A 27,671-nucleotide genomic window follows, 5' to 3' on the forward strand; every position below is an offset into this window, starting at 1 on the left:
TCAATCCGACTTGATTCTCTTCCAAGGAAAAAACCGGTATTTCCTCCCCCACTCCTGTAAACTGTAGGTGATGTAAGTGTTGTGTCGCCACTCGAGTTGCTAATACAAAGCAATAAACAATTCACCTTTAGTTGAGGTGAGCAAGATTTCAGATCGTTTGATCTCCGAAATTAATTTACTGTAGTCCCATTCACTCGAACAAAATTATGGCAAAAAGTCTGCCAACTGACGTTTACTTAGCTTTTATTTTTTTTTTGGGATATTAGTCAGTGATTTCTCATTTGCAGCTTCTAAGACAACTAGGCAAACCATTGTCCGGAAGTTTGCTCAGCAAATACCTTTTTCTACGGAACCTCTCTAGGTGGAGGGAGACATGCAAAGTGCAAAGAGCTAAAATCTTTGTAACGCTAGTATCAGGCGTAGTAGTATAGTATAAGGCAAGATAACAGAGAAAAGAGGAAACAGCGAAAGGAGAGAAACACCTTCCTGACTTTCTCTCTTTCCCCCTCCCCCTTCGTCCTTGAACATCTCCTCTCCCCTCACCCCTAAGGAAGGCCTAACACTTAGGGTTAATAACTACACTTTACTTTGTGTCTCACTACTGCGCATGCTCCTTTCGAGATGAGCGATATGTGTATATTTAGATGCTGTTTACGTGAAGGGAGGACGATCCTAGAAGGCGAGTCATCCTAGCGCCTTATGTTTTCTGTATTCAGTTTACGTGCAAGGGGTTGTACTCCCTAGCGCGAGGATTGTCCTAGCTGAGAGGTAGGAAGATCTTAGCACCATGTAAACTGCCTTTGCTAGGAAGATCGTAGTACTAGGGACAAACCAGACAAAAATGGCGGTGGGTCGTTCAGTGGCTAATCACGGCAATATTGGCCGACCATTTCGTTTGGCGTAACCACGAACTGATTATAGTGATAACTAACCCAGTAAAAAGAGGAGAAGGGCTCAAATTGCTTTTTTTTTTCGCTTGCCATCTTTAATTCTTTCTCTACTTGGGCATTACACGGACAAAAATTTCTGCGTGTAAAGCCAACATAAAGTTGTTCCGCCTTCTAGAATCTTCCTGGTGCTAGGATCTCCCTCCCCTCCCCCCCCCCTTGTAAATTGCCCCTTCAATACGTTTTTGTCTATAAGAGAGGAAATAGGGCACTAGAGCTTATAAGCGTTATCCTCAAGATAATCACCCTCAAGCTGGTCTCATCTGATGTGTCATGCTACTGTTACAGATACTGGAGGACCCAAGGGCTGGGCACGACTGAACAAAACTCTAACTCGCCACAAGTCAGTTCTTGTAGCATTTAAACATAAAACGTCGACACAGAAGAACGCGCAACAAATCACCAATGTGAGTATTAAACAGATCTTACTGAAACTAAAGTCCTTTTTTAATGAAAACATTAGTTCTAACAGTACTAACGTAAATGATTCATAAAAAATGCGTAGGCTCTTCTCCGTGATTGGCTGCAATACTTCTTCCTTTGTTTGTTTGACCTGGTTGCGATGATCAAATGACCGACGAACTGAGGAAGAAATTTGATCGGCTTTTTATTTTCCCTCAAATGAGTTTCTTTGAGCACTTGCGTGGAAACGTTCCTAAGATAAGAGGGCTCTTAAATATATGATAATGCCTGAAATCTGAGGCCCTCTTAAAAAACAATGACCGAGCGCGTAGCTGGGTGGTTGTTCGAGAAAATGCCAACCTCGTTTCCAGGAATTTGGGAAAATACGGTGTATGGATTAATTTTGTTTTGTAGTGAATGTTCCGGCTTTCAACCAGTGTATTTTAGTTTGGGATAGGGTTGGTCCAAAAAAAAGGTTCGTGTCGGTCTATAGAAGAGTTGATGTAATTTATGTTGTAAAAACAATAATTCAGTTAGCAATATTGACAAAATCAGATCAGGGGTGTTTAAAGTTTTCGAGTATCGTTTAATTACTTTCAAGTGAAGAACAGTGTTATTTACTGACAGGCAAGGAAGGTGGCATATGGATTGTTTTACTTTCGTTCACCAAACACGATAGGGCCAGAAAGATCACAGAAAGTAGGGATATTGCGATTACTTCCACTTGCCTTTTCCGTATGTTTTTGTGGCTGGTTTGTTGGATAACACACGTTTGAAAGAAAAATTTCGGTTAGTTTTTTGGACGGGTCATCTGCTTCAAATGGCATGAACTGCAGGAAATCACGTTCTAAACTTTTTGGCCTTCACGTGCGAGCGTATATCTTCCTGCATTGCGTCATATATACCGGATTCTTAATTTAAGACAAACTTGACATAAAAATTCGGATATAGTGATAACTTGTCTTTTTTAAAAATGCACAAACGGTCCGCAAAGATATAAAGATGTTACAAAAAACAAATTGGTATGGATCATAAAATTGACGAAATTTGATCGCCGGCTGTACTACTCTGTTTTTTCTTTTAGCTGAACGTTGTCATTCCCCCTGGCATTATTACTTACCTTAGTGCTATTAAAATTTTAAAAGAATGACACAGTTTGCACATAAAACAAAAACACCTGCTTTAAATGCATTATTGGGATATACAATCTCTCGACATTTCTGCTTTTTACAATTAAAACTTTGTGTATTATTTGAAGAGTCTGCTCGCGTTCGTTTTGTGATCATGACAAAATTGTACTGCTGCATGTTTTCATTGAATTGCGTTTTTCGGAACCCTTGCCCGATTTATATGACTTCAGAGAACGATTTGACATTGTGACATTGCGAGTATCCCAATTTAAAAGGTTCGCCTATTTACACAATGCTTTTCTTAATCACTCGATATAGTTTTGAATTTCAAAGTAGGCGACTTTTGATAATTGCAAACGAAAACAAGTTTCAAATAAATTCAAACGAGACAATTACATCAAAGTCAACACCGCAATCTTGGGTAATGCGTCTAGATATTTATATCCTGTTTGTAAAGGAGGAACAGCTCAGATGATTCAGACAACGATAGCATTGGCTTTAAATCTTCCTTTAGTCTGCTACACAAACTAACAAAATCCTAAAATGTCTGTTTTGCCAAAGCCTGAAAACCCTTTTGACAACCTGGCATTTTCCCGTCCGCAAAACAATCAATCTGTAAGTATTTCGCCTTTTTTTTTATAGTTTTACTGTAAGATAAATCATTTTCAGAATAAACGGGTTACTATAATGAAAATAATTTTTTGGTAGGATATAGAAGCCACAAATTTCTCCCGATTTTCCCATTTTTGAGTCTTTGGAGACTACTGTTGCACATTTTTCAAGCGTATACTTGGCAGATTGAAACAGCTCAACATCGAAAATATCTTGTATTGATTTATTTTATGGATTCAAAAAAAGAAATTTGTGGCATTAAATTTTACAGATACCAGGCAAAATTACTGATGAAATTGGACGCGATCGTTAATTGGAAAATTTTGAGCGTTGAAGTCAAATCTTTGCATTAGGCATGTTTTTCATGGACGGAAAGTGGTTTCTGGAGTGTCACGTTCGGCAAGTGTTATATTCGAGGCAGGTGTTTTTGCAAAAATAATCGAGTTTTGCTTGAGTGAATTGTAACACGTTGCAATAAATACTTTCAAAAGTAGCACCGAAATTTCAGTAATTTGAGTTCGATAGCTCCTGGTAAGACAAATTCTTAACAATACCTTGCATTTGGTTGACGGTCTCGAAACTGTTGAAAAACTGGCTACGGAAATGATCAAGAATGACCAGCATTTGATTTTTACAAAAACATACTAAGGATCAGCGGAATAAAGGAAATGATCGCAAATTCTTCTTATCTGAGGGTATTATTAGAATGTATGGAAGAATGTGTAAGAGTTGAGCGTTCGTGTTGGTTTGGACATCTTCGTACCTGGCCTTTAGTGTCGATAAAAAACCGGCCCAAAATAGCGGCGAAAATGGAGCTTTCGTCTAGACGGGAGTAGCAATACTCCAAGGTGATTCATACTACAGAAACTGGGATGCTCTGATCATGTGACTGAGCCTTATAAGGTAGCCTTGTTGGCTCTTATTGCACCTTTACTTTTCACCTAATTTCAGCCGATTGGTTTAATCACTCTGCTCTTAACCAACAGAGAATTTGGCCAGTCGCTTTGTCGTAAACTCTACTAGGCAAGGACGTTTTTGCTGGTGCAATGGAGGAATAAATTTTGACCAATCAAGGCGCTCGTAGTATAAGTTACTTTATGCAGTTGACTCCCGGTAACTCAAACCATTCGTCTGACTCGAAGCTCACCCTAAGCTCATCTCTTGATCAGTGTTGCACTTTACAAAAATATCGCTCTTTATGTACTCTTTCTTCGTAAAAAAAGTCTGATTTTGAATCGTGTTAGCAGCAATCAAATGTAGTACGTACAGAGCTAAGAGACCGTCTTATGTTGCAATTGCTCATCATTTGTTTCCATCCTTCTGTGCCAGACTCGAACTCAAAAAAACTTTTATTAAAAATCTATTTTGAAAGTTTTTTCACCGCGGCGGGATTAGCTTAGTCGGTAGCGCGCTTGATAGACTGCAAAACAGTCCGTATTTTTGCGTATTCAAACACGCGTGAGCTGTCAAACAAAATGTCTGGAACGTGGCTGAAAACAGCCTATCGCCTCACACGTCCGTAGGGCGTTCGAGGCTCGCGAGGTTCGCGCGTGAAAGAGTCTTACGCCACGCTTTACCGATTTCTTTACTGATTTTGAGAAAAAAAAGACCGGAAAGTTTCGGGTTCGATTCCCAAGGCCAATACTAAGGGTCTTAAAATAACAGAGAATAAAGGTGCTGTATACTTTGCCCTGCAAACAGCCAGATTTTTTGCGTGGCTCGGATGAGCACATGAGCTGGCGGTCCCATCTCCAGTAACCTGAGGAGACGTAAAAATCATGTCCTCAATTAGTACTTTTGTGCTTAATACATTGACACTCATTGCATTTTATTTTGCTTTACTTTTTTTTATTAGTTTTGGTTATAAGTGTTTAAACGATTTATTACGTGATCATGCAATACCTCTCTATATTTACGCCAACGTTTTACCCTTGAACTTTCGATATTATCAGACTATGTCTAATCTCATGCATAATGACCATAACAATAATGTACCTTCAAGCATTCTGAATCTATTTCAAAAAACAAGTATGCGATCTAAAATTATATAAACTGTCTTTTTCTCGCTTTGGGGCTAAGCTGTGAAATGAGATGCCCTAGAGAAGACCTTTCTGTTCTCGTTCGAAAAGTAAGAATTCTTTTTTGCTTTGCACCTGCTAACGAGGTCAGAAAGGCCAATTATCATACATATAAAAGAATGTATTCATAGGCCACCATTACGAAAAAGGTCTATTTATACACCCACTTTAATTAAAAAGGTAAAATCAACCACAAATGTCAAAAAAAGAAATTGTTTGCGTACTAGTTTCTACTTTTACAGTTTGTTATTTGTTTAATTCCTTCTTTTCTGTCGTGTTATTTAGTCCTCAAACATATTTTTACAGTCAAGCCAGGACAAGCTTACCACCGTACCCCTCCCCCCCCCCCCCCCCCCCGCCCCATGATTCCATGAATGAAGTTATTATTCAAAGTTGAATCCCGTTGGTAGTCGTAGATTTCAGATTCATCTTTGCATTCTTACATGCGTAATGAGCCGTGAATTCACGGGGGGCAGTTTTGATGAATTGATGAAGAAGTCTTCGAAGGCATTTTGTCCATTCAAAGATTTTCAATCTGACCAAATACAGAGACATTCTCGTAAAATAAAATATTCATTGCTCATTACGCATGCAAAAAATGTCGATTTGAATTTGGCACGACTAAGGGATTCATTTTTCAAATAATCAATTCATTAATAGAATCTTGGGGTGGCGCGGGGGGGGGGTACGCTTGACCTACCTTGACTGTATTTGTAAACTGTAAGCTTTTCTTACTTAATTTCTTTTTTTGCTTGCACCGTCCCTCCTTGAATAGCCTTGTTAGCTGCGGGCAGTACTTCTGTTTTATTATGTGGTTTTTTATAAAGTTTTGTTGTTGTTGTTTTAGCTGATGTCCTTGAATGACGAGTTATTACCTGATTACAAGCTGGACGTCCCTCATACTCCTCCCAGGGTTATTCTTCATTATACAACATTTAAAACAACTTGGGACTGGATCATTTTATTTTTAACCTTATACACCACAGTCTCCGTGCCTTTTATCGTTTGTTTCGACTTTGAGAACCTGGGATTAGCCGTCTTGGATTTGATTGTAGACTGGCTGTTTCTTGCTGACATCGGACTCAACTTTCACACCACATACGTGGGTAAAGATGGCGAGGTGATTGACAACTTAAAGATGATTCGATGGAATTACCTACGTACTTGGTTCTTCCTGGATCTGGTGTCGTCGTTACCTTTTGGAATCCTGTATTTTATAAGCAGAGGTTCAGATGCGGTGAGTTCCTGTCCTCGGCTTTGATGATAATAATAATAATAATAATAATAATAATGGAATTTATATAGCGCTTATACATCGCTGTTCTAAGCGCTTTACAATGTAAAAAAGGACATAAGAATATCATTCATCACAAGCTTACATATAACACTACTGTACATATTGGGAAATTTATAGCATACACATCTTAAAAAGGAAAGAAAACAAAAACAAATACGATGAAACTAAATGTCATTTACCTTTTTAAAAAGAAACGTTTTCAACCTAGATTTAAAAAGATTAACATCAGAACAAGCTCGAATTTCAAAGGGGAGCTTGTTCCATAGTCGGGGGGCAGCAACGGAAAACGCTGGCTGGCTGGTTCATCGCTGATTCATTGCACTACTGAATAGAACCTTCCATGGGTCATTTTGATAAAGACCAGTAAGCCGATATCCATCGTCACCGCTGGAAAGAGCGCCTTGAAGTTAGTGAACTTACTGAGTTTAAAAGTAATGCATCAAAGGCGAGCGATTCATATATTGCTCTGCACAAAGTCGCGTAATTTTACAGACGTTTGTAAGGTGTGGGCACGAACTTGCCCACCATCATGTAGGTGATTTTGCAGAGCTATATCTCGGCAACTTTTCTGGTTTTAAGGCGTTCTAACCAGCTGTGTTGACGGCCCTTTCGGGGAGAATAATCCACTGCCTTATTAGCTTCAAATATGACCTATGTCAGAAGCCGATTAACTCCACATTAACTAGATACCAGCTTCCATAATATGTTAGGGAAGGAACAGTTGCAAATTTTTAAAGGAAAACGGTGAAAAAAAACAAAGAAAAGGCTTTCTTCCCCGGTCGCCAGTTTTTTTCTTTTTGTGTTTCTGTGTGGACGTTCGCGGAAACAGTTTTTCTCGGGAAATAATAGTTCAAAAATAAATCAAAACGGGAAAGGGTTGACTCAACGTTATCGCACATATGGATGCTCTGGGTAATTGACTCCTACTTCCATAGCATTAACTTCAAGGTTAGTGAATTTTTCAGGGCTGTTTTGATCCTTTTGGCTGAAAAGGGCCTCGGAGTGGGCTTAACTAGATCTAGGCTCCCCAAGAATCCGCAGGGAGATATCGACTCTTAATCGACTCTTTGAGGCTGAAAAAAGTTGATACTTAGGAATGGTAACGCTTTGAATCAGCCCTAAAATAAATCAAAATGCAGACAAACAAACAGCAGCAAGAACATTTGGTCAGATTTAGGTTAACATATGATGACATAGCTTTGTCTGTTCCGCTAAAACTACCAGAAAAAAACATATCAAGAAAAAAAGAGGAGAGATAAGCCATCAACCTGAATCAATTGCCTGACAGCCGAGGGGAATAATGAGTTGTGTAAACGTTAATCAGGGTAGCAAGTACTCAATGAGATGCAGATCACTCACTACATTTTAGTTCCCCGGTTCGATAGTCCGGCCCATCCAAGGCAGTTTTTCCTTTTGTCTTTTTTTTTTTTGACAACTTCGAATGCGCAAGGATTTGCTGTGTGATGGGCGAGGCTAAACGTTCCTATATCATGTTGGCCATTTCCAAATTTTGATCCAGCGGTTTTGCATTTTTTCTTTTTCCTTTTTCAGGGTTTTACGAATTTACTCGGCTTTCTTAAAGTATTTCGTCTTTTGAGGCTTGGCCGTGTAGCGAGGAAAATTGATAAGTATTTGGAATACGGTGCATCGACGTTCTTCCTGCTCATGTTGTCCTTCTGTCTTGTTGCACATTGGATGGCCTGTATTTTTTACATGATCGCCACAACGTATGATAATTACGAGACACACGGCTGGCTTTGGGTAAATAAGTTACATTTTATGCTTACAGTTTGGGTGCATTTATGCGAGGGTTATGTATGTGATTTATTCTCTGGAAGACCGATAAACGGTTTATTTTTACATTGGCGAGGATTCCTAAAGGGATGCAAAAATACACTGCATGAAGGAAATGCCTTTACTGTTAACTTTTCTTTTGTTTTTCAACATTCCATGCTGGCACTGGTGGCATTAACAAGGTTCTCGGCTTTTTAATAGGCCACTTCCGAGTTCCAAAAACCCTCACTTTCAAAATGAGGCTAGGTGCACAACCTTTCTTGTGAAAATGAGTTTTATTTGCTTTAGAATGAAAAATGATTTCCATTTCAAAGGCTGAGTACCTACCCTCGTTTTAAAACAGAGGCCCGGGGGAACTCGGAAATGGCCTTTTACATATATGTTACTTTTTTTTCAAAGTCGCATTTCGAATTAGTTGTTTGTAGTGATTGCCAGAAACAGCTTGGAATTGAGCGAATCAGATTCAGATCTGTTTATTACTCAAAGGTCTCAAAGCAGTTTTAGTGGCGTCCCTCCAAATGAGCTCTCGGAAACAATTTTTTATCTTTATTTGCGGGTGCAGACAACGAGCAAGCAGTTAACAATTTCAATTTTTGCACCGAAAATCTTTTAACCGGGTGCGTTTCTTTAAGGAACACCAGAAAAAAGAATCATGATTAGATAAAGCCTGACACCTCTGTTACTTTTTGAAGGTGCTGGGAACCACTGTGGGGCCACCTTATCGGTTCAAGAACGGTACAAACGAGATTGACAGTGAGAGCGGGCCCACGCTGGCCGCCAGATATGTGTCAGCTCTGTACTACACGCTTACCAGTCTCACGACTATTGGCTTTGGTAACATTGCTCCTAACACTACAGCTGAAAAGCTGTTTGGCTGTGTTACCATGCTGTTGGGAGGTGAGTGAGGTCATCTCATTCTTTGGGGCCTTAAGAACCGAGGACTGCGATGGCGGCGAAATCGTCGTTAAAAATTGATTCCACGCTCTGTCAATCTTCATTTGTTACATTTAGGCACCTTCTCCTGGACGAACCATATCCAAGTTCAGAGAGAGAAAGAAAATTTCGTGGTTTCTTGTTCACGTCCTACATAAAACTTGAAATTAGGCATTTTCACCTCGTAGTCGTTCAGTGATACAGGTGTAGTTGTTTTTAGCTAATTTACTGTAAAGGCTATTACTTCTTTGACGTTGTCGTTTCCGTCGCCGCCGTCGAATCTTTAGCTCCCTTTTATCTGACCGGGGGAGGGGGTGGGGGGGTATAGGTGAGAAGGCATAATAAACCACCTGAAAGCAATGATGACACAACTCAGGTCCGCAGCATGGCCAGTACCTTTCGCATTGTAAATTTATACAATCTCTTTACGCCACCTATTTAGCTCTACAAATTCATTGTCTTATTCAGCCTCTCGTGCAGCCATGTGAAGACAACACAGCCTGGCTGTCGAAGAACCTTTTCATTCAGCCCACACTTGGACTCATTTGACCGTAAAATAGTAAACAAAATATGCCTCAATGTATTTAAAAAATGCTTTTAAAAAGTCAGTACATAATTAATCGAAACAAAACGATGCAAACATAAGACGTGCAATGGAGAAGCCTCTAGCTTAAAATTTACAAACTAGATAATTCTTTGCTAGTAACTTTAACATGAGACGCACAACTAATCGAAACAGTTCAGGGCTTAGACGAAAAGTGTGTTCGAAAACTAAAACATTGAACAAGACGAAAATTTTCTTTAGAAAAAAAGATTGTGGCAACTGATGAGATGTTGTGTTTGATCCTCAGCAATCCTTTTTTCCTTGATCTTTGGTCAAGTTTCTGCCATACTTCAGCAAGCTCAGAAAAATACTGCCAAATACCACTCGATAATTGACAACATGAAACAATTCAGCAAGCTCTACAAGCTACCAACTGATCTTGCAACGAGAACCATCGATTTCTTTATGTCTACGTGGGCAATGAACAAAGGCATTGACACAGATGAGGTATGTAGACATCTTATTTTCGTTGGAAGGATTGATGCCCAGGATATTAAATTATTTCATGATTTTACACCAGTTCAATTGTCTAAATTGTCAGGGGACGCACCCAACAATTGTTAGAAGGAGCAAATATTACCTAGAAATTTCTATAGCAAAAGAAAGGCTAAAAATTCCCCGATAACCGTTTTATTTATCTATAAAGATATTCGGAGTTTATTATTAACTCTCCCATGATTTTTGGAAGTGGATTTTTGACATTTTTTTTCCTGGATTTGGCGATTATTGTTAAAAAGGTTACATGAAAATTTCGGTAGAAAGAGAAATGTTCCCTAAATTTTCGAATTTTTTAATAAAACTGAGAGGGGTTGCTCCGTGTCCTCGCAGTTTCCTCATGATCGAGACCCTTCGGGATAGCTAGAACTTTCGAGACGGCCAGAGTTGCCCTAAAACTTAAAACGTATCTATGGCAGCTCTAAACTTAATGAAACAAAGTTTTAAAGCATACAGATATCAGTCCATTTTAGACATTTCTAACTTAATTGGAATGATTCGTTCCTTCACTCTTGAACTGCACGTTTTCGTAAAATACTACAACAAATACTACATACTACTAGCAACCACGACAACGACAACCTCCAAAAACAATTGGTTTTAAGACAGTTGCACGATGACGTCAGCGGGATTGACAAATTTGAATAAGAAAACCAAAAAGGAAATGAATTCTGGTAGTTGTAGTCAAATGTTATCATCGTGGAAATGGTGTATTTCTTCGTTATCGTTTAGATCCATACCGCATAATTAAAGAAGCGTTATCGGCTATAGAGTGATTTTCGTGTGACCTTGAAATGAAAACGCGCGAACAAAACAGGAACAACAAACGAACGGAAATAGAGAGCGATTTGGTTGGTTTGTTGAACGAATACAAATGCGCGGGGCCTTTGGTTGGTTGAGCGAACGCTCGGCTAAAACAACTTGCCCGTAGAACTTTCTAGAAATCAATTAATAGTTCGCTTTGACGTCATACTGCAACACGATTGGCCAATCGAACAATGCCTTCTCCATATTAGGGTTTTCTTTGGGGGGAAAACGAAGAGTCCGTGTTTTAATCTTTTCACCCATTGGCTGACAAAACAAGTAACGAACACTTATACCGAAACCATTTTTCAAGGTCATACGAAAATCGCTCTTACTATTAACAAAAACAACTTAGACAGCTGTCACACAGCCCTTATAAGAAAGCAAAACAGGAAAAAAAACCAGTTACTTAGCTTCTGCCTTTAACAACCGCAAGCTTGTTTAATTGCAGGTCTTAAGGTACTGCCCAAAAGATCTACAGGCCGACATATGCGTGCATCTCAACCGAGTAATTCTTGAGAGTAATCCCGCGTTCAAAGACGCGAATACCGGAGTAAAGCGCGCCATTGCGCGCAACTTCTGGATCTCACACGTGGCGCCTGGGGATCGAATCATTCATCACGGAGAAAGTTTGGATGTGTTGTACTTCATTGCACGTGGATCACTTGAAGTCAAACAGGGAGAGGCAGTGGTTGGATTGCTTGGTGAGTAAGTGAGCGGTAGCCACAAAAAGTGTTTTTCATTTTCATGAATAATAATAATGATGATGATGATAGGGAGCTTAAGCAACTACGACGGCGACTACTACAAAAACGTCCGACTCCAAAAGTGAATTCGTGCTGCCTCAAACTTCATCGCGCTTATTCTATCTCGTTCAATTCGTCAACTGTTGGCAAATTTGTCCAAAGTGGAATTCAAAAGCGCTGCCGTAAAATTCCGCAAATAAACCCCGGGGCTTATATTTTCAAAGGCACTTTTTGAGGGGCTTATGTACGGAGGGAAATTTGCGTTTCAAAATCGATTGGGCTAGCTTGTTGTGGGAAGGAAATTTACCATTTTTGCTTTTTTTTACTTTGTATTCGAGGGCAAATTCCAAGTACAAGCTCCCCGGGGGGGGGGGGGGGGGGGCTTATATTCGGAGGGGCGATTTAACGGCGGGTACTTTGGGTTACGATTTTGGGGGGGCTTATATTTGGAGGGGCTTATACATGGAGCGGCTTATTTTCGGAATTTTAAGGTATATCGAAATTCAGAGAAAGAAAAAGAAAGTCGTTGTCTTTTGTTTACGTCCTCCACAAAACGTGAAATTAGATAATCTCACGTCGTGGTCGTGCAGTGACTGCAAAGAAATCTACAAAAAAGGCGAAACGTCCAAATTTGTTGTTTTGGTAATCTACATGAGCCTATTACTTTTTGCCGTTCTCGTTGCCGTCGCCGTCGTCGTTACTTAAGTTCCCTATTTCCGGGAGTTTTCTTCGATTCAATGATTTTGAATGGCACGCCAAAGATGATGACGAAGACACTGATGCTATTGATTACGACAATGGCTTTTATTAATAATGCTGATGCTGCTGCCGCTGCTGCTGCTGATGATGATGATGATAATGATGATGATGACAAAGAAGCTGATGCTGGTGAATGTGATTGTGATGATGATGATGATGATGATGATGATTCTAGTGATGATGACAACGATGTCGCTGACGATGATGATGATAATGATAATAATTATGATGATAATGATGTGACGATAATAATCACTATCACCACATAAAACTTATCTTTTTCTCATCAGGTGAGAATGACGTATTTGGAGACAACATATGCTATGAGCCTACCGTCGGCCAGTCAGCGGTGGACGTGATAGCACTGACCTACTGCGATCTTCACTGGATTCAAAGGGACGCGCTGATCGAAGTGCTAGAATTCTATCCTGAATTTGCCAACAGGTTTACCAAAAATCTTACCCTGTCATATAACTTGAGAGACGAGGTAAATGTTCTTCTACTTTGTTTAAAATACGCCAGTAAAGGTACTACATCATGAAATTTCAATATTAAGGCAAATTTATTTACAAGGTCAATCCTACAGCCACTGAAATTCTCAAGATTTTTTTCGGGGGAAATCTGATCATGATCTCTTGTTCGCACCTGTCTTAAAAGAGAACATAAGGATTACCAATTAACAATTTGGAAGAGATTTCTGGTTCGTGCCATGATACGATGCCGTTTACGGCCTTTTTTGGTTTGAACGTGGTCAATAATCTGTAGAAAGGGGCGGCGTTCTAAATAAGGTTTGATCGTAAAATATAGCATATGTTGTTTGCACCCAAGGTATGGATTTAAACTTAATGAAAGCTTGAAATGCAGTTGAAATTTAACTCCCTAAGAACGAACTCAATCTACTTGATTCTTGTTCATTTAGGGTGCTTTCGATTGTTCGTATTCCTCCAGAATAAGAATGCGTACTGTTGTAAATCTCTTGTACCGTGATTTTTGGGCCACTTAAACGCTACATCGGGATATTTTATTTTGAACAGAATTCTAGCTATTGCAAGCAAACAACGCCAAAACGAATGATTTTTAGAGTTCCTTCTTTCTATTCTTATTCCAAAATACGGTCAATAGAACACGCCCTAATTTACCAGGCGACCAAAACGTAAACTGAGCACTATCGATACTGTTTGACGTGGTGGTATCCGCTTTCATTTCAGCTTAAGATTCGAAAACGCACCCCGAAATTGGAAATTGCTAACGAGGAGGACAGAGATCGACCACCAAGCATCGGTTTTAAACCGCGGAGAAATCGAAAACTGAGCTTGGTCGAAGAATTAGCGCAAACCTACGAGTTTGACAACAATGAACTTGACGGAAACACGAGCGAGGCGGAAATCGACATGATGGTTATCCCCAAAGGAAGAGCAACAAGCTTCACTGGAAACCCAGTCCGAACTCGTGCTGAAATTCCGGAATCGGGTACCGACGTGCTGTCGAGTTTATCCGAAATGAAAGGCGAAGTTCGTCGAGAAATCGAAGTCATGAATATGAAAATGACGCAGCTAGAGGAACAAATTTCCACAATTCTTTCGATTTTGAAAACTCAGGGACACTTACATAGCCCACGGGGATACGATTCTCGTAATGACAGCATGGATAAAGGTCGGATGTCTTCTACATCCTATCTTAACGATTCAACCCCTCCTGAGGAGGCCATGAAACGCCAAAAAAGTGAAGAGGGGCCTCTACCGGAGTGGCTCGCGCCAGAAAGTTCTACGGACCCACAAGAAAGCACCTCGACCCAGGCGGCCACCCTGTTAAACAACACTGCAAACCAAAGTACTAAAGATTCCGATCCTAGACTCCTTCAGACACTCAATCTCTTCAAGATGGGAAAAAAATAAGCAAGAAACATACTTCACAGAGAAATAGAAGTAGTATACGTAAACATGCCGGTAGTTTGGTGTCAAGTATCTCCATCTCTCAGAAATAAAATCGAATAGCCCCTTAGCTGAGTGTTTGAGCGTTTGGATAAACCTCTCAGAAGCCACAGGAGGCGTGGTAATACGCCTGGACATTGAAATGCAGTAAAGTAGTGGATCACTATACGTTTCCGGGAACTCCCCACCTACCCCTCCCAGAAGCCAGTATTAAAACTTACTTCTCACTTAGGGTAAAATGTTGGCTCAGGGAAGGGTAGGAGGGTAGTTTCCTAGCGTTTGGCCATAGTCTGTATGAGTAGTAACGGGCGAGACAGACTCTCACGCAGCCCGCCTTTGTCACTGGAATGCTGGGAAGTATTACATGACGACACAAAAGACAAGAGTCGGCTACGCGTGCGCATGAGACTAGAAAGATCAAGACGAGGAGTAAAACGAATGGTAGTTAAAATGCAGTACTGAGAGCATTTATGCGACAAATACACGTTTTGTGCTAACCTAGCTTCCCAGCTATAATGTACTGACTCAAAATTGACACGAATTCAGTTTCGCTGGAACTACCTATACTGAGTTACGCGTTCATGTTGAACGTGTGGATATATTCAGTCCCGTGAAAGGTTATATAGTCCGGCACCGCGCAAAGCTGCACAATCAGGTCTGCTCGGTCGAAATTTGTTGTTTTGATATCAAAACAGATATTTCGTGATGATCTAAATTAATGTGAGGCGGAATCTAATCCTCAGTTTTTTTGGCTTTTTCACCAGACTCACGAATCACAGTCCCTAAAACAGGAGGATGTCGCATAATGTCAGACTAATTTTTTTGAAATCACTAATAATATTGAGCTCTTTATACCTACATCACAAGTAAATTCTGAGGTCTTCTTGTGCCTGAAAGTTCGATTATGGTCACGTGACATGCCACGTGACTAAAAATTGAAAATAAAGGAAATTGCCAATTTGGTGGCGAATTTACTTTGTTTTGATAAATAAATTGGCATTTCTGATAGAGGATAATCATACCTCACTTTGTTAGGTTGGGATGAATGTACCCGAAGTTTAAACTTAAAGTTTTAAATAATTTAAGATTGAATTTGGGCATTTAAAATGATGTTTACCCTTACAATGTTTACCATAAATTCGTACAATGGGTTATGGTATCCTGACCTTCTTTAACCTCCCAAAAGTTCGAGCAAGAGCTGTTTTCAATTTCTCAGTGGATATTTCAGTCGTCCGAATTTAAAGCAAAATCAATTCTTATGCACACTTTTGAGGCTAAACAAGCTATGAGTAATCCCGTTCTATTGCCAACAAATTTAAACAGTTTGACTTTAGCTTGCGGAAAGCACAACAACATTTGAAAATTATTAGAGTCATTGCCTGGAGCTCCGCTGGTCAGCAGAAAACTTCAGTTTCATGATCTATTAAGCATGCTTACTAGGGTGAAATGCGGCAAAGGTCTTTTGTTTTGAGTTTTATATCCTCAGCCTCTTACTAGCCTGCGGACAGGCTCCCAGGTGGAGGGGGACGAAAAAGAAGATCGGCAACCGAAGCGAGCCGAACGTGGCCTAGGGGAGAAAAAAGGCGGCTTCTCAGACCACGCTCGGCTATTTTCGCTCGAAGATTTTCCTTTTCACCCCACTCCACTTGGGAGCCGGTTCGCAGGCTAGCCTTCTACTGATTGTTAGTTTTGGTTTAGCGTGATAACCGACGAAGAAACTTTCTGAATTCGAAGTTTTAGTTAACAGTCGAACTATGCAGGATTAGCGTTGGCAATTCACCTAAAGTATTTGTAGAAAAGAAATGCAAAAATGAAACTTTTTCCCGTGATTAACAATATAGATAACGGTTTTATCAACTTATTTGGTGAAACTGAAGTTTTTTACTGGCACAAAAGTTTACCAAATGTGTCTGAGCATGAGAATAAATGAACAGCTACTGAAGCGCAGCGGGGAATCAAGGAAAACCTTAGGCGGCATCCATTCCTAACTTCTCACTCCTTCCACTAATTAAAGATCGTGTCCTGACGTAGAGCAATCTCGTCTCCAGAGCCTGCATTATCCTTATCCAGCGGAACAGGCAATGGGATAGGGGTAGGTAATTCATATATTGTAATGTACGGAGATATATTTCCTCTTATGGTAATTATAGTGGCCGAGGATTCTTAGTGCTGACCAAAAGGATCGCAACCTCTGAGAACCAGACTGGGCGTAAAGGGGATAAAAAGGGCTCAAAAAACCGGTGGCGATGCGAGTCGTGCAAGTGACTTCCTCCTTCACTCTCGACCCGATATTTCTTTTTGTTCGACGAGGCAGAGGCCCTTTTCTCAAAATCCCGGTAACTTTACAGGCCCGTCTAGAAAAGCATTAAAACTCTTTAAAAAAAGACATCTGCTTATGGTTTTAAAAAGCGGAATGTAAGACGATTTTGATAACGGCTCGGTCAATCCTGGACTCTACCGTGTGCTGTGACGTCACCGAGGGCTAGACGCAAATTGCCCTTTCGTAAACAGCCGCTGCCATTTTTAAGACACTTGGAGAATTTTTGACCGTTTTTGAACTGTTATTAGGGAGCTTAAGCAACAGCGTTTTTGACGACGGACGTCAACCGGAAGTGGACTTTTTGCATCATTCGGGAGTGGTTTCGTTGAAACTCTCGGGTAAATCGTCTTTAAAAGAAAAAGAAACTCAGCAATACAAGTTTGTTAGCCGGTCAAGGCATATAAAAAGGGAGAAGGCCTCACTTCCGGTTGACGTGCGTCGCTCAAAAACATCTTTGCTTAAGGTCCCTCTCGAGAGTAGTTCTGCTACTAAAAGGGAAATATATCGCAACTCCCACTGTCGAACCCGGACCTTTCGTATCTTAATCTTTCTCCCTTACCACTACAGTTCCACCGACCCGCCAAAATTGCCAAAAATTAGGAACATCAAATAGCAAACTGTCTTTTTCTGCAACTGTTACAGTTGTGTACAATCATCAATAACTGGTGACCCTAGCCCTTTCCCTTCAACTTTGTCTTCAAAATCGTTTTTTCTAAGACTATTTAAAAACGTATTAGAATAGCTAATAGCATGATTTGTAGTGATATTTGACCTAAATACTACGAGTGATGTTTCGAAATTTTTATACGTAAAAAAAAAATTTGAGACAATTTTGAAATATCACGAGTGGTATTTATGCCAAATATCACGGACATATATACCACAAAGGTTTTGTAATTTTCACATGTAGGTTTAAGCTGAAATGCCACTGCTCTAAGTCCATCAAATTGCCGAAAGTTCTCATGTAGTAGTACAACAGTAGAACCCCGATCTGACTTGAACTCTGAAGGGAAACGATAAACGTTTCGAGTTAGCAGGGAATTCGAGTTATCCGAGTTCGAGTTATCGAGGTTATACTGAATTTGTGTTATTGTAACTTACAGAAAATATATTTGCTCTGGCATGACTAAAGGCTTACCAATAATGGCATCGACCGTTAAAATTAACGAAAGAAAAATAGGCCCCGCCGCCTGAGTTCCAACCCTTTCCCAGATTTCGTGCTGACAACGGAGCAAGAAAAAACGCTTAGGGTCTAAGGTGCAAAAAAGATATATAATTATGACAAGATCACGAAAGTCAAATTCCATAATGAACAAAAAAAAATAAGACAATGAAGACCGTCCAAGGTATAGGTCACGGAAATTGACGTGACAGATGGTTCCTGCATTTTTAAAAATACTTTCATTTCCTAGAATAAAGATGCAAATTTTAGGGCAATAGTAATAAAAATAAAATATAAAATGTTGGTGACACTCAGTCGAATCGACTCTTAAGTCAGCTCCAGTCTCTAATTGCACACAAAAAAACAGTTCGATGAAGTCACTCCAGCACTGATCGTCTATACTAAAAATGAAAGATGACGAAATTCAAATCCAATCGTTCGTGAAGGTGAAGAATACAAATTCTTAAATGAGGATTATCTATTAGCAACAGGCCGTTCGATGTTGGTCACGGAAAGTAACGTGATGGATGTCAGTAGCAAATTTTATTGTAATAGACCTTGTCACGGTTTTCGACGCCATCTTGACGAGTAGGCAAACGCGTGAGAAATAACAGTGATTGTATGAGAATCTAATGTCAAATAATTTCCGTAAAACGGCTGTTCTGAAAAAAATATGATTTGTAAACTAAAGCTTTACTCCTAAGGATTCTCTTGAAAAAATTTGAGTGCGTTACATGCACTAGAAGACCTAGAACCACTTTTTAAAATTTTCTATACATTTGTCTGTAAGAAAGTCCCGGAAAAATTACAGACAAATATATGGAAAATCTAAAGAAAGCCTCTGGAGAAATTTAAGCACAGGTACGCCTCAAAATTTTTTTGGAGAATCCTTTGCTTTGTAGCTTTACTTTACAATTGATATTTTGTTCAGAACAGCCGTTTTACGGAAATTATTCGACATTAGATTCTCATACAAACACTGTAATTTCTCACGCGTTTGCCTACTCGTCAAGATGGCGTCGAAAACCGTGACAAGGTCTATTTCTTTCAAGTATGAGCAGCATGAATTGACCTGAGTTCATGCCTTCTTTTTCACCAATTGCCCCTCCAATTCTTGGGCAATAGTAATACAAATAAACGTAACATTTGGTTAAACGCAGTCTGACTCGACTCTTGAGTCAGCTCTGATGTTCACGTTCGGTAAAAGCTAAAGTCACTCGAGCAAATCTTGCAACTGATTAAATCATTTCTGGTGGCATAAATTAAACAAGCTTCTTTTAGTTGATGCAAAAAAGTTTACTACCTCTTCTTTTTTATTGTTATTATTATTATTATTTTCTTTTCTTTTTTTCTTTTTCTTTTTTTTTGCAGACATGGCTTTGATGACCAGGGCATAAGAGCGAAAACAGAAATGACTAGAATAATTATAATTAATATTTATATCTTAAAATATAACATTAGAGAGATGCTTTTCAGTGAGTGACACAGGCGGCACAAAGGAAAAAATCCGAATACTTAATTGCAATAGGTTTATGACCTCCATGATGACCCTCTGGTTACTGAATTACTAGTCCGTTGCTCTACCACTGAGCTACACAAGACTAGTGGAAGCTAAGGCCACTAAAACTTAATTCATGTGACAAACATAGAAGTAGAATATTAACATATGTTTCCGTGACTTCACTTGTTTCCACTTGACTGATTTTGTGTGATACATTATTTAAAGGCTCGACAAACACAACCCAATCGCGCGAACAGTATCATTGTATCATTCCATCCAAGAGTACGCTTCGGTCAATATGATTTACCTACAGTTTCTTACAACAGTAGTTGCATTCATTGGAGTCTTCCTCAATATAAAAATGTTGCTTAACTGCTTCAAGAACCAAACCAAGACGAAGCCTTTAATAATAAGCCAGTTCGTTTATCAGGTCGCCATTCTCGCCCTGAACACCGTGGAAGTTTGGACCGATGAAGACACAGAATCTTACCGACTATTTAGACATCTGATGTCGACTTTCTTGTCTACAGTACTTGCGTTCAATTGGGTGGCAATTTTATTGAACAAGTATCTTCCTCAAAATCCACTGTTGTCTTTTTTGTTAGCGTTGGTGTCATTGGTTTTGGGATTATTGAATTGTGTACTAGCGTGGTGGATTCAAAACCAGTTCACGTTCAGTCTGTTCAGTCACGCTTTTACTTTCGGACCACCAAGGTTTTATCACTTTTATATGTTGATTGTAATGATTATCTTGGTCTTTGGTCTTCATATGCTAGTGGCATTGAATTTTGCCTCAAAGGTTGAAGAAAACATTGCTATCATTTCCGAGAAACCAGCTTTTCCAGTGCTGTACCGAGAGAATCAGCTGCACGAGGAAGCGACCGATACAACAATGAAATCAACACCGCAAAGCGAAGCACTTCCAGAAAAAAGACTATTGTCAAAGACGTTGTTTTTGGTGCAGTTTGGAATGATGATTTCTATTTTCTTTGTACTGTGGCTTAGTTCTACCGAAGAAACGTACCGAAGTGTTAACTACCAGATCGTATTCTTATCGAACTATGCTTCTGGAATTCTTTTTCCTTTGACAGTGATCACGGGGTAAAATATTGTAACACTTCAGATTTTTTTTTTATCCTGAGTAACAGCCATCTTGGAAGATCAAGTGGCACTAATCTCGTAGGGGTCTGGGAAACGGCACGACAAAATTCCGCAGTTCAATGGAGTAAAAGCCAGTCAGAAAACTGATTCACGAGAGCATCTTTTTCAAACCTCACGCCCGGCCCCAACCTCTTCCCTCCCCTTCTCCATAAATCTCCCACTGTCACTAGGATTTGACAATAAGTGGTAAAAAATGGTAAATTCAAGCCTCCGAGGCGCACTATCTCTCGAACTAGGCAAGATTACGAGACCGGTCACAAGCGCCCAAGATTTCGAGATCGGGCCAAACGGCTGTTCCGAGAACTACGTACGTTTTTCGAGGAACCATTCTATATCCCTACAATTCATACATACGGCCGGTAGCTCGTATACAGACGTCCCCTTCCCTACAGGCGTCTGTACACAAAGCTACACAAGTTACTGATTCATACATTAAGAGTAAAAATAAGTGAAAACGGCGTTGTATTTCAGAGCCAGTCAGTTGACATCCACGAGCTCGGATTAGAAAAATGGCGCGACCATAGATCTTGCTAGGAAAAATTTGCAACATGCTATGTTTCTCGGTGCAATTGCAAGCAAAGAAACGCTGAGTCTTCTGAATAGCTTCAATGCCGCAGTTAATTAGTTGAGCACCTGTGTTGAGTACGGGGAAATACTGTAAAGTTAAATTAGTGCTTTGATGTAGATATTCTAGTTACATGCAGAATTAATGTAAGATATTTTTCAGTAGTTATTCTAAACATGCAAGATGTCAGTTACATATTTAAATATACTTGTCACAGAATGCTGTTGAGTGGTTTACTTTAAAATCGATTTAAAATATATCTCACGCGCACAAGTGACTTGTATACACATGTACATGAGCCTTGAGGCGAATGTGTATAAAGACTGTATATACTGACAAGTCAAATACATGACGAGGGGGATGATTCCCGGTATCTTAGAAGAAAGCATTAAATGACTAATTTCTTGCTGACGCAGTATTCTTTTTTAGTAAAATCCAACTGGTGGTCTATTATCAATGGTGCGTTCTGATTGGTTGAGCTACTACTAGGCTATATGTTATAGCCCACTAGTAGCGAAAAGGGCCGGCTTTGAAAACCAAAACAATATGGCAGCTGAATCGCATTTTGCTAGCTAAAGTTGTTTTGTCTTAATATTTTTCGCCAACTAGTTGGATTTTACTAAAACAATTTTTCCTCTCGCCCTCATGGCCTCTGAGTCAATAGCCCATGAGGCCGTCGCCCTCATGGGCTATTGAATCAGAACCCATTCGGGTTCGAGGAATAATTGTTAAGTAGACGCACACTTTCGGAAAATTTTGGCTTCTATTTAACTTATTTCAAGTTCATTCTTTACTAAGCACTCCAGTGGTGTTGAGCTTAAACGAGAAGTTGAGCGAGGTTTAACGTTTACGCTTAACCGGCGACCTTTCATGCATTGCCTCTATTTTATTTGCGAACGTAAATTTTACGCACGTACGCACGTAAAAATTACGCGACACTAGAAATCACAAATTCCACTGTCGCGTAATTTTTGCGTGCGTACGTGCGTAAAATTTACGTTCGCAAATAAAATAAGAGGTAATGTATGAAAAGACGTGCGTAAATGTGAAAGTTGAAACTCGCTTTTACAGTACGCGAGTCAGGAGCCCATTACTAGGTTCATAGGCTCCTGGGCGACGTGAATAAACGTTGCGTGTGACACGCACGTAAACATGATTACGCGACAGTCTGGAAATCCACCCAACGCTGAAAACAGACCTCATTCACGATGCCCGCCATCTTTGCACGCGCTTAAGGACTGATGGGATAAAAGCGATGCCACGTGGCTTCTCAGGAGGGAAAACCAGTGATAAATTTTTCCAAGACAAGAAATCGCGACCTCGTCCCCAGGGCTTTTCCCTTAAAATATTAAGGGAAAAGCCCTGGGGACGAGGTTGAAGAAATCGCGGTCGAGTTTGTTTAATATTCTTGACAACAGAATCGAAAATGAACCACTTTTTATATTATTAAAAGACAATATGGCAAATTATGGGAGGAAGTGATCATTGTTACTTTTTTTAATGCAGTAGCGACCGTAGATGTGAAATACCACATGACATAATGCTTTTATCCCATCAATCCTAAAGCGCGTCCAAAGATGGTGGGTATCGTGAACATCTCCCTTTCCCTTGGCCGTGGGAGATCTGGGTACGAGATTGTAACACTGTGAAACTGCCTAATTAAACAATACACCAACCTCGTCCCCAAGACGCGACCTGGGGACGAGGTTGACGTTACACTAACTTCTTACTTGGGCGAAATGTTAGGTCATGGGGTGGGGGGGTAGGTGGTTATTTACTGATGCCAAGGGTTTGAGCAATCAAACCCTAAAAAGCGAAGGATGTACGGAAATTAAATCCTTCCTTTGGTGCAGTAGGCCATTTCCAATTTCCAAAAACTCTCACTTTGAAAACGAGTCGACGTGTAAACCTTTCTCGTGAAAATGAGTATTATTTGCATGAGAATGAAAGGTTATTATCATATCAATAGCTTCGCACTTACACTATTCTACTAAATTAACGATGCACCTTAACAACGCGAAGGAAATTTACGTTACACAAAATTAACGCGAATTTTTTAAAAGTTAGGTTTACATACATCAAATTAACGCGAAAAGTTCGAAAACAATTTGCCCCTACCTTTATTTTACGCGAATTTGCTGCAATAAAAACTTCTCAACATACATATCTAAACTGGGGGAAAAAACAGCGTTTCCAGTCATTTCCAATCATCCTCGGGGAAACGGATCAATACCAAGACCAGTCGAAAGACATGTTGAACTCAATTCTTAAAGATGAACTGTCAGATAGTGAACTCCGAGGCGTTGATAGAGGAACTATTAGCAGACGAGGTTTTGTTATTGAAATAAAGGTGCTGTAAAACAACAATGATGTAAAATAGTGTGATTTAAATGAACATCGACGTAAATTAAGATGCTTTAAGTTAACGCGATTTTTTTTTAAATTTTCGCTTTGAAAAAATGTCCTTGGATAACTCGGAAATGGCCTATCACGACTTTCTACGGTAACACTGAAATGTTCCCCTGAGAAGCAAATATTGCCAAGAAATTTCTGAAGCTCGAGAAAGGTTAAACATTTCCGAATATCCGTTCCATTCCGTTTCGTCTCATTGCTCCAAGGTGCAAAAAAGATATATAATTATGACAAGATCACGAAAGTCGAATTCCATATGAACAAAAAAAATTAAGACAATGAAGACCAGTCTTCACTTTTATTGTTATTTCGCCGTATGAAACTTTGGAATGCTGTCCACAGTATGAGTAGTATAAGACGCATAGCGTAACCTACACCACTTGAGAAGCTATACTTAGAAGTAAAAAAAGGTCGGTACGAAACCTAATATACATAATGATATGAACCTCTTTACTTAAAAAGCCAATTTAAAATATTATTCAGTTCTTATACTCTGTAAAACTCTAATGCTCTAAAAAAAAAACCTCAGTAAAAACATCAGCAAGCTTTGTGTTTTGTTATTATTATTATTATTATTATTATTATTATTATTATTATTATTATTATTATTATTATTATCATTATTATTATTATTTTGCAGACATGGCTTTGATGACCAGGCCATCAGAGCGAAAATAGAAATGACTTGAATAATTATAATTAATATTTATATCTTAAAATATAACATTAGAGAGATGCTTTTCAGTCAGTGACACAGGCGGCGCAAAGGAAAAAATCCGAGTACTTGCAATGGGTGTATGACCTCCATCCATGATGACCCTCTAGTTAATTACTATTCCGTTGTTCTACCACTGAGCTACACAAGACTCGTGGAAGCTAAGGCTACTAAAACTTAGTTCATGTGACAAACATCTTTGTATACTGCTGGAAGTAGAATATTAACATATGTTTCCGTGACTTCGCTTGTTTCCACTAGACTGATTTTATGTGTAACATTATTTAAAGACTCGACAAACACAACCCGATCGCTCGAACAGTATCATTGTATCATTCCATCCAAGAGTACGCTTCGGTCAATATGATTTACCTACAGTTTCTTACAACAGTAGTTGCATTCATTGGAGTCTTGCTCAATATAAAGATGTTGCTTAACTGCTTCAAGAACCAAACCAAGACGAAACCTTTAATAATAAGCCAGTTCGTTTATCAGGTCGCCATTCTCGCCCTGAACACCGTGGAAGTTTGGACCGATGAAGACACAGAATCTTACCGACTATTTAGACATCTGATGTCAACTTTCTTGTCTACAGTACTGCCGTTTAATTGGGTAGCAATTTTATTCAGCAAGTTTTTTCGTCAAGATCCACTGTTGTCTTTTATGTTAGCGTTGGTGTCATTGGTTTTGGGATTACTGAATTCCGTACTAGCGTGGTGGATTCAAAACCAGTTCACGTTCAGTCACGATTTTACTTTCAGACCACCAAGGTTTTATCAGTTTTATATTTTCATTGTAATGACTATCCTGGTCTTTGGTCTCCAGATGCTAGTGGCATTAAATTTTGCCTCAAAGGTTGCAGAAGACATTGCCATCATTTCCGAGAAACCAAATTTTTCAGTGCTGTACCGAGAGAATCAGCACGAGGAAGCGACCAATATAACATTTAAATCAACACAAAGCGAAGAACTTCCAAAAAAAGGACTATTGTCAAAGACTTTGTTTTTGGTGCAGTTTGGAATGATGATGCCTATTTTCTTTTTACTGTGGTTTAGTTCTACCGAAGAATCGTACCGAAGTGCTTTCTACCAGATCGCATTCATATCGAACTATACTGCTGGAATTCTTATCCCTTTGACAATGATCACAGGGTAAAATACCGTAACACTTAAAAACTGATTTTTTTAGCGTAAGTAAGAACCATCCCCAAAGATCCAGGGGAGCTGATCTCATAAGGCCGGTGAGGAAACGGCACGACAAGGATGAAGTAAGAGCCGGTCAGAAAACTGATTCTCAGAAACATCTAAGATCTTTTTAAACCAAACCCCTGATTCATACATTAAGAGTGAAAGTGAAAAAGGCGTTGTGTTTCAGGGCCAGTCAGTTGACATTTACGAACTCGGATAAGAAAACTGGCGCCACCATAAGCTTCTCAACTGTAAATAGATCTGGCGAGCAAAGAAACGCTGAGTATTCGATGCCGTAGTTTAGTTGAGCACCTGTGTTGACTAACGGGGAAATACTGTAGAGTTAAATTAGTGCCTTGATGTAGATATACTAGTTACATGCAGAAATGTAAGATATTTTTAGTTATTCTGAACACCTATGACGTCAATGATGTATTTAAATATATTTGTTACAGAATGCTGTTGACTGGTTTACTTTAAAATATATCTCACGCGCACAAGTGACTTGTATACACATGAGCCTTGAGGCGAATGTTCAGGGGATAAAGACTGTGTAATGATAATAAATAATAAAATAAATAATAAAAAATTACTTAATTATCCACTCCCCTTATGAGGCTTTTCAGGGATAATGAAACAATAATTCAAATAGAACATAACATGTTTAAGAATCACAACTGGTAGGAGACGAACCAGTTGGCTATTTACAAGTGTGGACGAGGATTTGAACTCGGGACTACCCAGAACAAATCCAGCTAGCGGTCAGAACGGGACTCGAATTCGGAGCTTCCGGATTACAAGTCCAGGGGCCCGTTTCTCGAAAGTCCCGGTAACTTTACAGGCCCGAAATCAAATATTCAAATCGAAATATAAAGAATAAGAGCGCGGGTCCTGGCTAGCAAACTACTCCATTTTGTTTCATTAACTGACAGTTTTATCGTGTTAGATGCAAAACTATTGAAACCTCGATCTTTTATGTAAAAGGAGACAGCTTACCGAGCCCGTTAATTATATCGAGAAACGGGCCCCAGGGCTCTAACCGCTCGGCCACACTGTGTATACTGACAAGTCAAATTCATGACGAGTGGGATAATTCCCGAAATCTTACAAGAAAGCATTAAATGACGCAGTATTCTTTTGCAGACACACATTTTCGGAAAATTTAATAGGCTTCCGATTTAGATACGTCCTTATTTTAAGTTCATTCTTTACTAAGCTCTCCGGTGTTCAGAGCGCAAGTGATGGCTGGTTGTTGGGTAGAGCCATAGTGTCACATTGAGGACTACTTTGAACAGAGGATGACAGAAATGTCAGAACGAGGTGCGACAGAAGTGCCGGTTCAACCTTAAGTCATGAAATAAAAAGGATTTAAAATTCAAACATATTTACTCACACTGTTAACTATTTCAAGGCGATATTCAAAACAAACCGACCTTAACAATCCTGTACGGTTTAGATCTTAACATTAACTTAAATCAGTAGCTTGCTTTGTAAGCTGACTTTGGAAGAACTTCTTTCAGAAAACACAAAACAAGTCCGTTATTAATATATATTCATTTGTTTAAAACTTAAATTAGTTCTCACTTTTACTTCCAAACTTGAATAACAATCAGTTTTCTTAAAAATTCGGTTGGGCCACGCGCCTTGAGTCAAACACCTTTTGAGTTCTTTGTCCTCAGTTGGGCCCTTTTCAGCTAAATTTCACTTACTTTTAATTTGGTTATAGAGGCATTTATAATTTGCAAATTTTTCCAGGAGCAGCAGAATTTAACTAAATTTCGGTTTCTTTTGTTCTATTATTAAGACCTATTTTCTGCATATGAATGCTATTGATTTTGCTTAAACCCAGTTTAATTCGATCTTTTCAGTATTAATAGATTAAGCACTCTAATCTAGCATATATTCAGTTTTAGCTCCGCGTTCAAAGTTGTCACTGCTGCACAGAAGAGATGAAACCGATTTCAACTACCAAAATCTGTTGGTCTTCTTCTTCAAAACCTGCACCCCACAGATTTCTGGTGGTTGTAAGCCCGGGGCAGTCGATCCCGGCTAACAACAATGCCTCTCGCAGCCGGCTACTGATTTTCGGTTGGAGAACTCAGTTCTTTGCCACTAG

The 27,671-nt window shown here is 39.4% G+C and overlaps 1 protein-coding gene across 6 annotated transcripts in view; it reads left to right on the top strand.

The window, feature by feature from the left end:
* LOC140943061 (voltage-gated delayed rectifier potassium channel KCNH5-like) overlaps nt 1–15,624 on the top strand; it is a 42,896-nt gene extending 27,272 nt beyond the window's left edge. For 5 of the 6 annotated variants that reach the window (XM_073392110.1, XM_073392108.1, XM_073392109.1 and 2 more), the window contains 8 exons: nt 1,236–1,354; nt 6,017–6,406; nt 8,018–8,227; nt 8,953–9,157; nt 10,045–10,244; nt 11,548–11,800; nt 12,892–13,088; nt 13,810–15,624. In XM_073392110.1, the coding sequence (XP_073248211.1) occupies nt 1,236–1,354; nt 6,017–6,406; nt 8,018–8,227; nt 8,953–9,157; nt 10,045–10,244; nt 11,548–11,800; nt 12,892–13,088; nt 13,810–14,496 (2,261 nt within the window). In that variant the 3' untranslated portion in view covers nt 14,497–15,624. Of the gene's footprint in view, nt 1–1,235; nt 1,355–2,714; nt 3,095–6,016; nt 6,407–8,017; nt 8,228–8,952; nt 9,158–10,044; nt 10,245–11,547; nt 11,801–12,891; nt 13,089–13,809 lie in introns of those variants that run through there. The other variant, XM_073392112.1, reaches the window with a different exon arrangement.
* The last annotated feature ends 12,047 nt before the right edge of the window (nt 15,625–27,671 follow it).

This window comes from Porites lutea, chromosome 7, assembly GCF_958299795.1.
Source record: "Porites lutea chromosome 7, jaPorLute2.1, whole genome shotgun sequence".
Taxonomy (NCBI): domain Eukaryota; kingdom Metazoa; phylum Cnidaria; class Anthozoa; order Scleractinia; family Poritidae; genus Porites; species Porites lutea.